This window comes from Myripristis murdjan, chromosome 16, assembly GCF_902150065.1.
Source record: "Myripristis murdjan chromosome 16, fMyrMur1.1, whole genome shotgun sequence".
NCBI lineage: Eukaryota > Metazoa > Chordata > Actinopteri > Holocentriformes > Holocentridae > Myripristis > Myripristis murdjan.
Genome location: NC_043995.1, coordinates 13,667,733 through 13,680,899, shown reverse-complemented (window position 1 = coordinate 13,680,899; position 13,167 = coordinate 13,667,733). Strand labels below are relative to the sequence as shown.

At 40.5% G+C, this 13,167-nt stretch overlaps 1 protein-coding gene across 3 annotated transcripts in view; it reads left to right on the top strand.

Annotated features, from left to right (window-relative positions):
* rims2a (regulating synaptic membrane exocytosis 2a) overlaps window positions 1-13,167 on the top strand; it is a 152,515-nt gene that overhangs the window by 86,356 nt on the left and 52,992 nt on the right. For 2 of the 3 annotated variants that reach the window (XM_030072005.1, XM_030072004.1), the window contains exons 10-18: window positions 234-333; window positions 503-626; window positions 1,804-1,850; window positions 2,173-2,285; window positions 4,503-4,550; window positions 7,079-7,209; window positions 7,757-7,949; window positions 8,857-9,010; window positions 11,462-11,530. In XM_030072005.1, the coding sequence (XP_029927865.1) occupies window positions 234-333; window positions 503-626; window positions 1,804-1,850; window positions 2,173-2,285; window positions 4,503-4,550; window positions 7,079-7,209; window positions 7,757-7,949; window positions 8,857-9,010; window positions 11,462-11,530 (979 nt within the window). The remainder of the gene's footprint in view (window positions 1-233; window positions 334-502; window positions 627-1,803; window positions 1,851-2,172; window positions 2,286-4,502; window positions 4,551-7,078; window positions 7,210-7,756; window positions 7,950-8,856; window positions 9,011-11,461; window positions 11,531-13,167) is intronic. The other variant, XM_030072003.1, reaches the window with a different exon arrangement.

Sequence of the window (13,167 nt, the reverse complement as noted above, 5' to 3'; positions counted from 1 at the left end):
GGGGGAGAAATAAATAAATAAACTGTCTGCATCTGCAAGTTGTAATACATGTGCTGTGTCCTCACTGAAGGCAAATGTTGTTTTTCCGTGAAGAGTGAAAATGCAGAGTCCTGTGAAATAATATTTTCAGACTGTTTAAGTATATTGATCTTAACTGTTGCGAAATAATCATCGTAGTCATCATCATCATCATCATCATAATCATAATAATATTTTGTTAATCTCTCCTACAGGTGGTGGGTGGAAAGATGACAGAATCTGGTAGACTTTGTGCTTTTATCACCAAAGTGAGAAAAGGGAGTCTAGCAGACACTGTTGGGCACCTCAGACCAGGTACATTCATGTGTAGCAGTAGTAGATTTCTTTATATTTTGGTGCAATCTGCAGAAACTCTATTTAATGCTGTGTTTTATCTCTGTTAACACGTGTTACTGTTTGCTTTCGATATAGGCTTTTGAGAGGCTGAAATTCTACACGTGATACATGTCTTGTGTGTCTGCAGGTGACCAGGTGCTGGAGTGGAATGGGAGACTTTTACAAGGAGCCACATTTAAAGAAGTTTACAATATCATACTAGAATCCAAGCCTGAGCCGCAGGTGGAGCTGGTGGTCTCGCGGCCCATAGGGTGAGACTTCACAGACCGTATTACATGGCGTTCATATCATACTCTTTATAAGACTTCAATGATAGGATTATTAAACAATAAGCCATGAGAGGCCATGGTTTGTAATGACTTTTAGTAAAGGTATTGTATGGCATGACGTAAAGCAAGGGGTTTTACCACCAGTAATATTTAAGAGGAAAAGTTAAGGAGAAGCTGAACACTGTTTAGGCTGATCTTAAAAATATCTAAATCATTAATATGTATTTATTGCTTTTTGTGACAATACAGAAAGTGTGTTCCTTGTATAAATGTATGACATGGTGCAAGGCAAAGTGGTTTATTGCTTTTATTAAATAGCAGCAGGCCAGTAGCGCACCATCGTATTATCAAAGGAGAAGCACAAATTTTTAGTACATCTTTTATTTTTAATTAATGACAGCTAAATAAAGCGACAGACGAGCAAACTGTCCATGGTGTCTGCCTGCCTTCTACCCATGTGCTGGGATTAGCCACAGCCTCCCATGGCTATTTTTTGTGGCAGGCAGCACAAAAACACACATGAAAGCCTTAATATATAAATGAAATGTTATGCTGTCAAATGTCTGTGTGTATTTTACATGATCTGATCAATCAGAGCTGTGGACCAGGTTTAGGCGTTTACTAAGTCAAGATAGAAACATGCACAAAACTAAACTAGAGTCATAATCACTTGATTGGTGAGGATTTTGAATTGTATTGAACCCTCTATAAAGGAGAGGCTTGAAATGGAAGATCCAATACAGAAGAAAGCTTGTGTTCTCGCTGAAGGTGTTTGTGAATGAGTGGCGCCGGCTTGTTTATTCACCATCTGTTCCTCCATTCCTTCGGTTCAGGCTCTGTTGGCTGCGGCCTCGTATGGGACTGAGCAGTGCAGCACAGCGGGGGGAAAAAAAACAACAAAAAACTTCTGCCCCTTCGCTCACCCTCTGTCCTCCACAAACAGCTGTATGGCAAACAGCAACACCTTTTGCTCTGTCAGTTCCCATATTTGACCTGCTTTGTACTGCTGAAGGAACTGCTGGGTGAATGAAGACTAATGCGGTGCTTAGGGTCATTAAGGCATTCAGAGCATTCAGCATTAGCTCAAATTGATCCCCCTATCCCCTCCTTCTCTTCTCTTTTCTCTCACACACTTGTGCTCTTTCTCTCTTTTTTTCAGAGATATTCCAAGGATACCAGACAGCACACATGCACAACTGGAATCAAGTAAGAAGATCGTTTTTCTCCTCCCCACTCCACAATCATAGCTCATTTGCCCATTTTGTCCTATTAATCAGCCTAGAAACATCAAACCAAGGAAACGTCTGAGAGTTGATTCTATCACTCTGCCTATCTGTATGTCTTTCTTTCTCATTACACACACGCTTGCCCTCCTTCTGTCTCCCTCTGTCCTTTTCTCTCCATCTCCCCAACCTGTCCCCTTCCTTCTCCAGTCATGTTACCCGAACCACTCGCAGTATAGAATATGAAATCAATACACGCTGAGGTCTCAACATCTTGTGTGACTCTCTCCTCTGCACCCCGGCAGGTTCAAGTTCTTTTGAGTCTCAGAAAATGGATCGCCCATCCATCTCCGTCACGTCCCCCATGAGTCCCAGCATGTTGCGGGACGCCCCCCAGTACCTGTCAGGACAGCTCTCAGTAAGTCTTCTCAACATGACCACATTTACACACCGCATACATGTGAAATCCTGCTGAGGACATGGAATACTAGACAGCTTTTACCACTGTTAAGATTGTGTGACTTATGAGTAATAAGGCATTATGAAGGTGAGCCTCCACAGTGTCAAATTTTGGGGAGTAAACAGAATTACCCGTAGTTGATTGCAAAATCCTCCACTGCACACTAAAATGATTTTATTCTGCAATAGAAAAGTTAGAAGTGAACAACATTTATTGCAGTTCCTTGGATCTCTCATCAGATTACACAGATGTTATGAAGTAATATCATTAATATGATAAAATATATCTCTACTTATCTCCATAGTCAGTGACAAGTTTCAGATGCCAAACATTGTTGTAATTGTTATCGCAATCTAAAACTTTAGCTTATCATCAACTCATCATTGACTTTTACAGTAGTTCTCCCTTTTGGATAACATTTTTAACTTTGTGATTGAGAAACTGTTTATATAAAATGGGAACGATGTGGAACACTGAAATATTTTCTAACTTTGGAACAAAATGTGGGAATATTTGTGTAATCTGAGGAGCAAAAAAAGCAACAGTGAAATACTCTGTCCACGCCTATGTGCTCTGTTAAAAGATAAAGTCATTTCAGTGTGCCATGGATGATTTCACTGTTGAGCTCTAAAATTGCTAGTTTAAACTGGTGTAAGGGTGCTCGGCTCAGTTCCTCTCAGTCAGCCTCCTCAGTTGGCCCTTTACCAGCCCAGCATAGCACTGTAGATCAGGTTACTTTGTGTTGTCCATTATCTAATATAAAAAACACTCCTGGGGTAAGTGAGTGGAGGGCTGCATTAAAGCAAGAGATAAATCAACTCAAATTTAGGATCCAAAAGGGAATTAGCCTTGGTACTAGGGTAACACCTCCAAAATCCATCTTTTGTCTCAAAACACGTGTATTTGGTGAAAAGGGGACTGGGATTTGATTGATATGGGTTTGTGAAAGCTGACACTAATGCTGTTATTTTTAGACTGAAGCTGCTGATTGTCAATATTTTGTGTCAAGATTCAATATCATTGAACAAAAAAAGTATCTGTATGTATATATATTCAGAGTTTTGCTCAGAATTTAGCAGGATGGGGAAGGCTGCAAAAGTATTCAGGCCATTTGATACGAAAACTCTCTGCTGAAGCTAAGGATAAAATAAAAACAAGAATAATAATAATAATAATAGTAATAATAATCAGCTGCAAGAGAAAAGTTTTGCATAAATTTGTGTGTTAATGTACAACACAAACCTAAGCAAGAGACAGAAAATGACAGTAAAGAGGCTGCAGTGGAGGTCATACAGTAAAAGAGGAGAGTTAAGGGAGTTGAGACAGGAGGTTAAGGCATCTTCTGGTAATGTAGCCCACAGAAAAGGGAAATCATCCCATAGAGCAGCACAGCTCAGCCCAGCACAGTTCATCTCGAGCCCTCGTAGGCTGACATCCCAGAGGCCCACGCTGACACCTCTGACGCAAATGCACCCACTCAGACAATCAAAAATCAGCTCTGCAATCTGCAGACCTTTTGCAGACCAGACAGTGTCTACATTCTCCATTTCCGTGAAAGGGCCGACCTTGAAATCCTAAAACAACAGATCACTGTAACTAGTTTGTTTCACTGATTTATATACCTGCTAACATTCAATGTGCAGTGCCCGATTAGTAATTCTACAGAGTCTTGAGCTGCTGGAATGATATTTTTGGAGGTTTTTCAAAATTTAATTTGGGGACAACAATTGGGGATAACGTCACTGTGACGCAAGCTGTTTGAAGCAGGGGAGAAGTGGCCTGGAGAGGAAGAAAGAGAGATAGTATAATTATGAGTCATTGATAATTTGGTCCAAGTGCCTACGCAGACGTTTGCCTCAGAAGAATAAAGTACAGAGAATCGCAGGCATAAGACATCTCAGATAAAGCTGAAAGAAAGAAAAATGAAAGAAAACATCACTGAGTATGACACAAGATGCAGATAAAAGGTGAAGAAAAACATGAAGACAGAATAATCCTGCTGGTGTACATTTCCCATCAAAAAACTATAAACTTCTGTTGTGTTAAGAGTGTACATGTGTGAGTTTTTGTTGTTGTTTTGTGAGGTTTTGGTTTTATTGCATTTTTTGTTGTTTTGTTTTGTTTTTGTTTTTGTTTTTTATTTTTGTTTTTTGCAATTTAATTTTGCTTATCCAGAGCCAAAGCCTTAGTAGAAGAACAGCGCCTTTTGCCCCTAGGGTCCAGGTAATGGGCCCTGTCTGAAGGGCACAATCTCTATTTGGTCTTTGCTCATTGACTGTTGACTGGCCTTTTTTCTGTTTCCATATTCTGGAAAATGCATTCCCAGGGAAATGGCAGCTTCAAGTTTCCCTCTCAGTGCAGTGCATTGTGTCATTTTTTTCTATTTGATTTCTTTAGTATCACTGTTATTAGATTTATTGTTACTCATTGATACCATTTTAACCCATTCACGCTGTTATGCCCAGGTACTGCATGCCCAACTAATCTAAACTATACGTTTCTTAGAGACACTCTTCCATTGCCTGATTTCTTCAACAGACAATGATAACTTCCCTACTTTTAAGTCTTATCTCGTCACTTTGGCAATGCAGGAGGGTGTCTCCGTGAATTTTGTTTGATTACAGTCCTCTCTGGGACAAAGTACTTTGGTTATTTTCTGTTTCAGTGCAACATGAAAGCAGTCCTCAACCATAATCCCATCTAGGACTCCTCCATGTTGCAACTTAAAATAATGAAGAACTCTAAATAGTAAATCAGGAGATCATGGTTGACATGTCTGGAGTTCATGTTGCAGTGAAAAGATACCAAGTTCCCCATCCCGTTTTTGAATCCAGGTTGCATTTTCCTGTGCAGATGAGAGTTAATGAAAAAGCAAATTGTACCTCCCAAATAACAAACCTCCAACCAGCCAAGCGTCTGAAGGCTTCCCTGTGCCGCAAGGGTCTCCTTTAATCTTTCATCTTTGATATCAGTCTGTCTACCTCTGTGGATTTTGTTTTTTGACATAGACTAATTTAGTGTGAATCGGTGTGTTTTGGATTCAGCCAGCCTGAAGGTTACACCCCTGTTTGGGACCTTGGATATTTACTTTGCTTTTGTTTGCTTAAGAATGACCTCAGCACATACTTAATATGAATCTGATCAGTGGACTCGTTGATACAGAATATTGTTTATATGCAGAATACAGCATATGAATGTCTGCAATGATATGCACTGTGGGTTTTCTCATTTAGAGGTGTCGGAACACCTAACTGAATAAAAGATAGGGAGTTAGAATAGAAGTGAATAAAAAGGATTTGTATGTGTGTGTGGGTGTTTGTGTATGTGTGTGTGTGTGTGTGTGTGTGTGTGTGTCTCCTTGGAAAAGACTACATAGTTCAATCTGTTGCCTATTAGCTAGGACACATTATTAAACCACTGCAGATTACATATCGTGTATTTTAGTTTACTCTGTCAGATCATGCATATTGTTGTCTTGGTGAAGTTTTCAAGGTGAATCTTCCTCTGAGTTTATTTTCCAAAGACAGCATATCTGTATAATGTACAGTAAAGTAGTGGGCTACAATCTCACAGATATTTTGGTACAATTTGTTTGACCATAAGCCCCCTACTGTATGTTGTGTGCCAATATCCAATCTCTTGACTTGTGTTGAATGCATACTCTTGCTTTACTGCATGCATAGATTCAAAGCTACCGTATGGTTTTAAATGGTGCAGACCCTTTCCATGATTATATTTTCAAAGAAGTATGGACAAAAGCTTAGAAGTTGCATTCCTCTTTCATTTTTCTTCCCCCCCATTGTCTTTCAGCAAAGACTTAAGTTGGAATTTTCTCTTCTTCTAAGCATCTTCATTCGTCCATACTTCCATACTTGGTGTGAACTGTCTTTTGATTCCACTCACAACAGCATGACTGATTCCTGTATATCAATGCCCATTGACTATTTTGAGAGAACATTATTAGAGACAACATCATCACTGGTAGACAGTATCATTTCAGGCAAGTACACATTGTTAATTTTCGAGCACGCTGCCTTTAGCATTTCACTTCAGTTCAGTTCAGTTAAAATGACATTCAGTCCAATTTCATTCATTTTCATTCAGTAAACTTTATTCATCGCTGCAGGGGAAATTTTCATGATAGGCATAAACACACACACACACACACACACACACACACACACACAAAAACAGTAACTTCAACAAATCAGGTAAAATAAACACAACACTCTCAGTCTCTTTCTGACTGTAATGTTACCGTACCCCATTAGATACACATTAATAGACAAACACAAATATTTTTCATTGATGGAGTGTCTCCATGGCATTGAGACTCAAGTATCACTACCTTGCAGAAACTTTTTAAGCTATTAATCATACCATCATAGCATCAGTATGTCCATGTTTTAATGAACATTTAAGCTTTGATAAGTTGCTCTGCAAAGCATGTGAACTGAAAAAAAATTAGCAGATAAACATCTTGTTTGTTTTTCCTAGAGGATAGATACAGGAGAAACAATATCACCACAGGCAGTCAAAAACTGTAGGTGTCACTCATGTACTAAAATTGTAAGTGGGTGTTCCTATAAGCAGGCAACACACCACAAATGCACATGTACCGGGACTCCATTTCTAATTTACCTCGATGAAGTTGTCTTCTCCTGCATCATTCTCCCAGTGGTATTCTTTTTCTTAATGTCTCATGGCCATAACAAGTCTCTCAGCAGGCGGTCTCTGCTCTGCCCCTGCAGGTCAAACTGTGGTATGACAAAGTGGGCCATCAGCTAATCGTCACCATCCTGGGCGCCAAGGACCTGCCACCCAGGGAAGATGGCCGACCTAGGAACCCCTACGTCAAAATCTATTTCCTCCCGGATAGAAGGTAAGAGTAGAAGCAGTTTCCACTGCCATGCAATGTGCTCATTCTAACAACACCCATTTAATGTTATGCATCTCTAACTCCTGTCACTCTAGAGATGTTGCTTATAATACTGTACTTTTAATATTGAAGAAGTTGAACACCAGCAGGCTGTGCGGAGTTTGTGTAGTTTTCAGATTGTAGATTTTAGTTGGATTTCTTTGGCAGTGCCGTAGTGTCAAAAGATCAGGGTATTGTTTTTCATCCAGTATCACCAGGAGGGACAAACTAGGGTGTATGGGTGTATGAATATGTTATTAACTGTGGATATTTGTGTAGTCGTTGTTTTGTGGTTTGCTTGTAATTGGTGTGGTTGTGCACTTTGTTTAGCGGTGCTTTCTCATCTTTAGGTGATGACTGGAGGAAGTGATGACTGAAAATTTGCAAAGAAATAGAGCAGTCATCTCACCACCTCATTCCATCTCCTTTCCCAGCATGCAATGGTGCTGTGTCGTGTTGTTGACCTGTTGTTTTCGTGGCTGTTCCTTACCATGGTTGTAAATAAAAACAGTATGAATTATTGTTCCTCCAGCGACAAAAGCAAGAGGAGAACAAAAACGGTAAAGAAATCCTTAGAGCCCAAATGGAACCAGACCTTTATGTATTCGCCGGTGCACCGGCGGGAGTTTCGGGAGCGCATGCTGGAGATCACGCTGTGGGACCAAGCCAGGGTGAGGGAGGAGGAGAGCGAATTCCTGGGAGAGGTAAGGAGACCAAACCCCTTAATAGCAAAACCCCACCCATCAGGGATCTGGGACACTCACTCCCAGACTCTCTGATATCTCAGCTAATCCTCTCGAATGGGGTCAAGCCCTTAATAAAGCTGCTGGCCATTACAAGGCTTTTGGTGTCCGATTCTTGTCCAACATGGATGGGAGATGTTGATGTCATTTGTACCCCCTGTGTAAATCTGTTAGGGTGAATTTACTCACCTTGGCAAGAGGCAAGGGCTTTTTGGGGGATTCAATCTCAGGGTAAGAGCTCTTCTTATGTGCCGCATTGAGGTGTGTGTGGCGTGTGTCATTGTGGTTGTATCCTTATGACAACCAGTGTTCATTTTAGACCACTGGAATGAGGACATATTTACAAAGTGAGGTAATGTTAGCTGGTCCTTACTTTTTTAAGGAGCTGTGGAAGGTCCTCCTAAACATAGATGCACACGGAAGCAGTATTCATTGCATTGACTAAAACTATGACAAGAAGCATTTCAGAACAACACATTTCCAAGATGAAAAGAAGATGAAAACTGAAACTGAAAATAAATTATCATTTTCTGACAAAAACTATGATGAAATATCATGATGTTTTTGTCAACAAAGAAAAATGAGATGAAAATGCTAGAGATAGATGAATGAAAAAACACAGCTCCTGACTTTAGTTTGGAAGGGATCCAATCATTAGTTTGCAAGGGGTACAAAAGTGTACACCACTGGATAATCTAGATCTAACAGAGTGTAGTTAATGTTAGCTGAATACTATCTAAATATATTTGTGCACCTGTGTGTCCTGTGTATGTGGATATGCAGATAGAAAGGAGGCTGTGTGTGTAGTTTACATATGTACACATACTACTAGTATGCATGTGAGCTTACAATGGTCTACCCACGGCAGATCCTCATTGAGCTGGAGACGGCCCTTCTGGATGACGAACCACACTGGTACAAGCTGCAAACCCACGACGTGTCCTCCGTCCCGCTTCCTCGTGCCTCCCCGAACACACAGCGCAGGCAGCTCCATGGCGAGAGCCCCACACGGCGGCTGCAGAGTACGTAAAACTTCAGTCACAGTCCCACTTGGCATAACTCTATTAACATGCTGTAATTTACAATATGAAGCCTGGGAATGGCCGCCCTGTTGGGAAAAAATTGGATTACATTATAACGACATAATCTATGGTCATAATATGCTGTCATGGCCACAAGTTATGTATTAGCTGAATGCAACGTTTGCCAGTACATTGGAAACCTATGCTCATGTAATACATATTCATATCAAATCCTTAAAATGCCCGCAGTTTCTATAGTGAGCAACATAGCCCATGAGCACTCAATATATTTGTCAGCTCTTTCTTACTACCTACAATGCAAGTATTTTGTCTCAGTAGCTCATCTCATCATTTTTTTTACCTGAACAAATCTCTGTCCATTGTCTTATTAAAACCCAGATTGCATTTGTAAATCAGAACAAAATACAAGGTTAATTAAACTCAAGTCAGTGCAATTCAATTCACATCGCCAAATCCAAAACATTATATAAACAAAGCAATGAGTATCGTCTCATGTCTTTTATATAGTAAACCTGCACTTTGTGTTTTTTTATGCGGCCAATTTTGGGCTTCATAGTAACTTGCAAATGCACACACGCATGGCTTATTTTAAAATCATGTAGCCTTTTTTCGACCTCTCTATGTCTACTTTAGTCTATCAAGAGATGAATGAAGAACAGTAGTGACAGTTTTTGAATATATAGTCTTGTCTCTTTGTTATCCTTTTCACATCAACTCGACTACTTTTACTTTTACAGACAAAGGCTCATATTCATACAACTCAGGTAAAAGTGCCCGGCATTCCCAGTCAATGCTGCTCCGTGGAGCATCTGAGTGTTACTGTCCGTTTGGAAAGATGCATTCTTGTGCCCTGATTCTCTGTCCTTTTCCGTGTAGGGTGCATGTTTCTGCTGCCTTGCATGAATTTTAATGTGTTGAGCTGGTGGAAGATTGGTTAAAACAAACTAAATTTTTGCACCACTCACTTGAAACACTTCAGAGTAGACACGTGCACTCTCCAAGGAAGCAGAGATTTGTGCACTTACCTGCTAACTGTCCCATAATCCTATCCTGCAACCCATAGTCCTGCCCTGAAAACTGCACTCTATCCCCTTCTTAAAGATCTTAAAGAAGTAAATGGTAGGAAACCCCCTGACTAGTCTTTTATTTTCCAGCTCTGAGATCTGGCCAATCCTAGCAAACACAGAATAATTTCATTTTGACCACTTGATTTTTCCTTTGTGATATATATTGTCTCATATTCTGCCCTTGACCAATATTTTTCCTTTTTAAAAGTGAACAAAATATCGTTTCCAGTTTTTGCAGTCCATTCTCCTTTGTTTGTGTATGTATGTTTTGAATGTGAATTTGTACTTGAAAATGTCTTGGCAAATATGACTCCGTTGTTTGTGAGAGTAGAAGATACTGTGCTTGTTACTCTTAATTTTCTGAGGAGTATTGGTATATTTACTTACAGAAAACAGGTGAGACTTTGATTGTCTTTATGCATTATACATTATTCTCCAGAGCAGTGTTTTACTCCATCCAAAACCAGAAATAGCTCCTTTTATGGCCCCTCTCGCCCCAGTTTACTCACCACTGTTGAATTCTGTGAACAGACAACGGTTAACACGTTTTTGACTGCTGCACTGTAGTCGAGTGTTAGGCAGAACCGCTTGAGCACGCTGCTTCAACCAGATACGTAAAGCTCGCTTGCTTTCCCCAGGATGATTTTCTGGGCATTTATGTTAGTGTGAGGTGAAAGAGCTGACAGCTGTAAAAAGTTTCTAGCCGACTGAGATGAGAGGTTGGGAGAGGCACTGCCAGAGTGCAGCACTTGTCATTTCTGAAAAAGCACAAGTGTCCAGTTGATTTAAGTTGACTGAACGGTGAAGACGGCACGGAGGCGGGGGGCAGCGTACTTTAAAGAGAGGGGATGAGAAAGGGTGGAAGGGGGGCTCAGGAGGATGAAAAAAGAGTTGTAGAGCCAGGTCACTTGTGCAAGACCCCCCCATCTTCACATGCAAATTGAATGATTGAATGAAGTGCCGCAGTTCAGATTAAGAGAGATCTGCTGTCTTGTTGATCTTCGCCGGTGAAACGCAGCATTATTTGTTACAGTTGACGCATATTTTCACATATATACATAATTGAAAATGCTCTCTTGCAAGACTGCTTGCCTGCATTTGTGGAGTGCGGTGACATGACTTAGAAACATATATTCACTGAGTAAACAGACTGGACGCAGGTAGAGCCTTTAGTTAAAATAGAAAATAAAATAATGAAGATTACAGTCGTGCCAGGTTGGTATAGTAAAAGCAGTTGAGTGAACTAGACAAATGTGAATTGACATTTCTGCTTTCCCCACCCCTCTATCTGTCTGTCTGTCTCTCACTCAATCTTCCTTTTCTGTCCTCTCTCCATCTTTCTTTCTGTCTCTTTACCTTGAAGGATCCCAGAGAATAAGTGACAGTGAGATCTCAGACTACGATTGTGAAGACGGGGTTGGAGTAATAACAGGTGAGCTGCTAAGGCTATAATAACACTTAGTCATACTGTATGCATAACAAGTCCTAGAAATGTATGCAAATGAATGCATCGACCCGGCAAGAGACTCAAATATGAAATCTCTCTGAATCAAACAGAGATAAAGCCAAGGTTTTTTGATGGTGAATAGATTTTAGGACAGTCTGTACCAGAGTTTAAAATTCATGTAAATACAGAATGCCAGAATGGAAGCTGAGACATCTGCTGTCATTTATAATAATACAATTTAATTCAAAACAGTTCCTTATTTTATGAAGAATTCCCCCCACGTCATAATATCATATTGTGGGTTCTATGTGTTTCTGGGTAGACACTGAACTTGCCCCTCTCGTACATGTCTGCCCATCAAATGTTCGCCAGGGGTGAGCAGCTTACAAATACCATTCTACATTACATTAGCAGAGTAAAATGCTGCAGCCCATCAGCAGCAGCACAGTAAGGAACGGCGAGGTTTTGTCTGCCTCTGCACTGCTAGTTGCTGTTGCTGCTGTACACACCCCGGCTCCAGCAGTACGCCCACGCTGCACATCACGAACGAGAAGCAGAGCTGTTACCATCCAGAGAGAGACAGAATGAGAAAAAGACATATTTGCTAACATAAAATATCATTCTTGAAACAACACTGAAATATGAGAGGCAACAATAGGAAAAATAAATGGTTCTTTTTTGCCTCGTCTAGTGTTATAATTATTAAATTATTATTATTATTATTATTATTATTATTATTATTATTATTATTATTATTATTATTATTATTACCCTTGGCTTGAATTTTATTTTAACAGATTTTAAGTAGACCTATTTTAGGAAAGCATAAGACAAATACACACTCTGTTATCTCCTCTCAAAAATATCCCTTTTTTTTTATTTCGCCTGATGTTGTTTTTCAAGTGCAATCCAAGCCCCACAAGAGTGAAATCACGCCGACCTCATTTGCAGGAAAGGTACTGGTAAATTGCGGCGCATAGCTGCAGACAGCTGCCAGCGCTATTCTTTTAGCATGTGATAATGGTGTGCATCCTTATTAGCAGAGCCATGCCACAGAGAGAAAGGGAGCAAAGGAAAGAGAGACATAGAGAACGAATGCGTCAGAGAGAGATAGAGAATACAGCAGATTGCTGTAGCAAACGGCCTCAGACAGGCAGGGAGGCAGGCAGACAGACAGGGGAAGCCTGGGCTTGCTGATGATACTGTGGCTGAGGGAAACCCTCCTCCAGCTTCTTTAACATTCTCATCAGCCCCTCACTGCCTCACCACACCAGTCCCCTTCACTTCATTCACAGTAAAGGGAATACCCCTTCGCTCAGCTCTGTTCACACCCTCCTCTATACTCGTCTTTCCCCTCTTCACTCGGGCTCCACAAGATCTCAACTAATGCGGCCGTCTTTGCATTAAACTGCTGACACCATTACTTCTAAAGGGAGAAGAAAAAGAATATTCCAGTGCATTTTTTAATGGCACGCCGACTGGCAGGTTTCTAATTGTACCGTACACTAGTACAGAGGTTATGCTAGTGTAACTAGAATAATCTTGCTTTTGCAACAGTAGTTTCCAGGGCATGGCTTTTTTTTCATAGAGGCGATAACACACATTTTTAGCAGGTGCACATT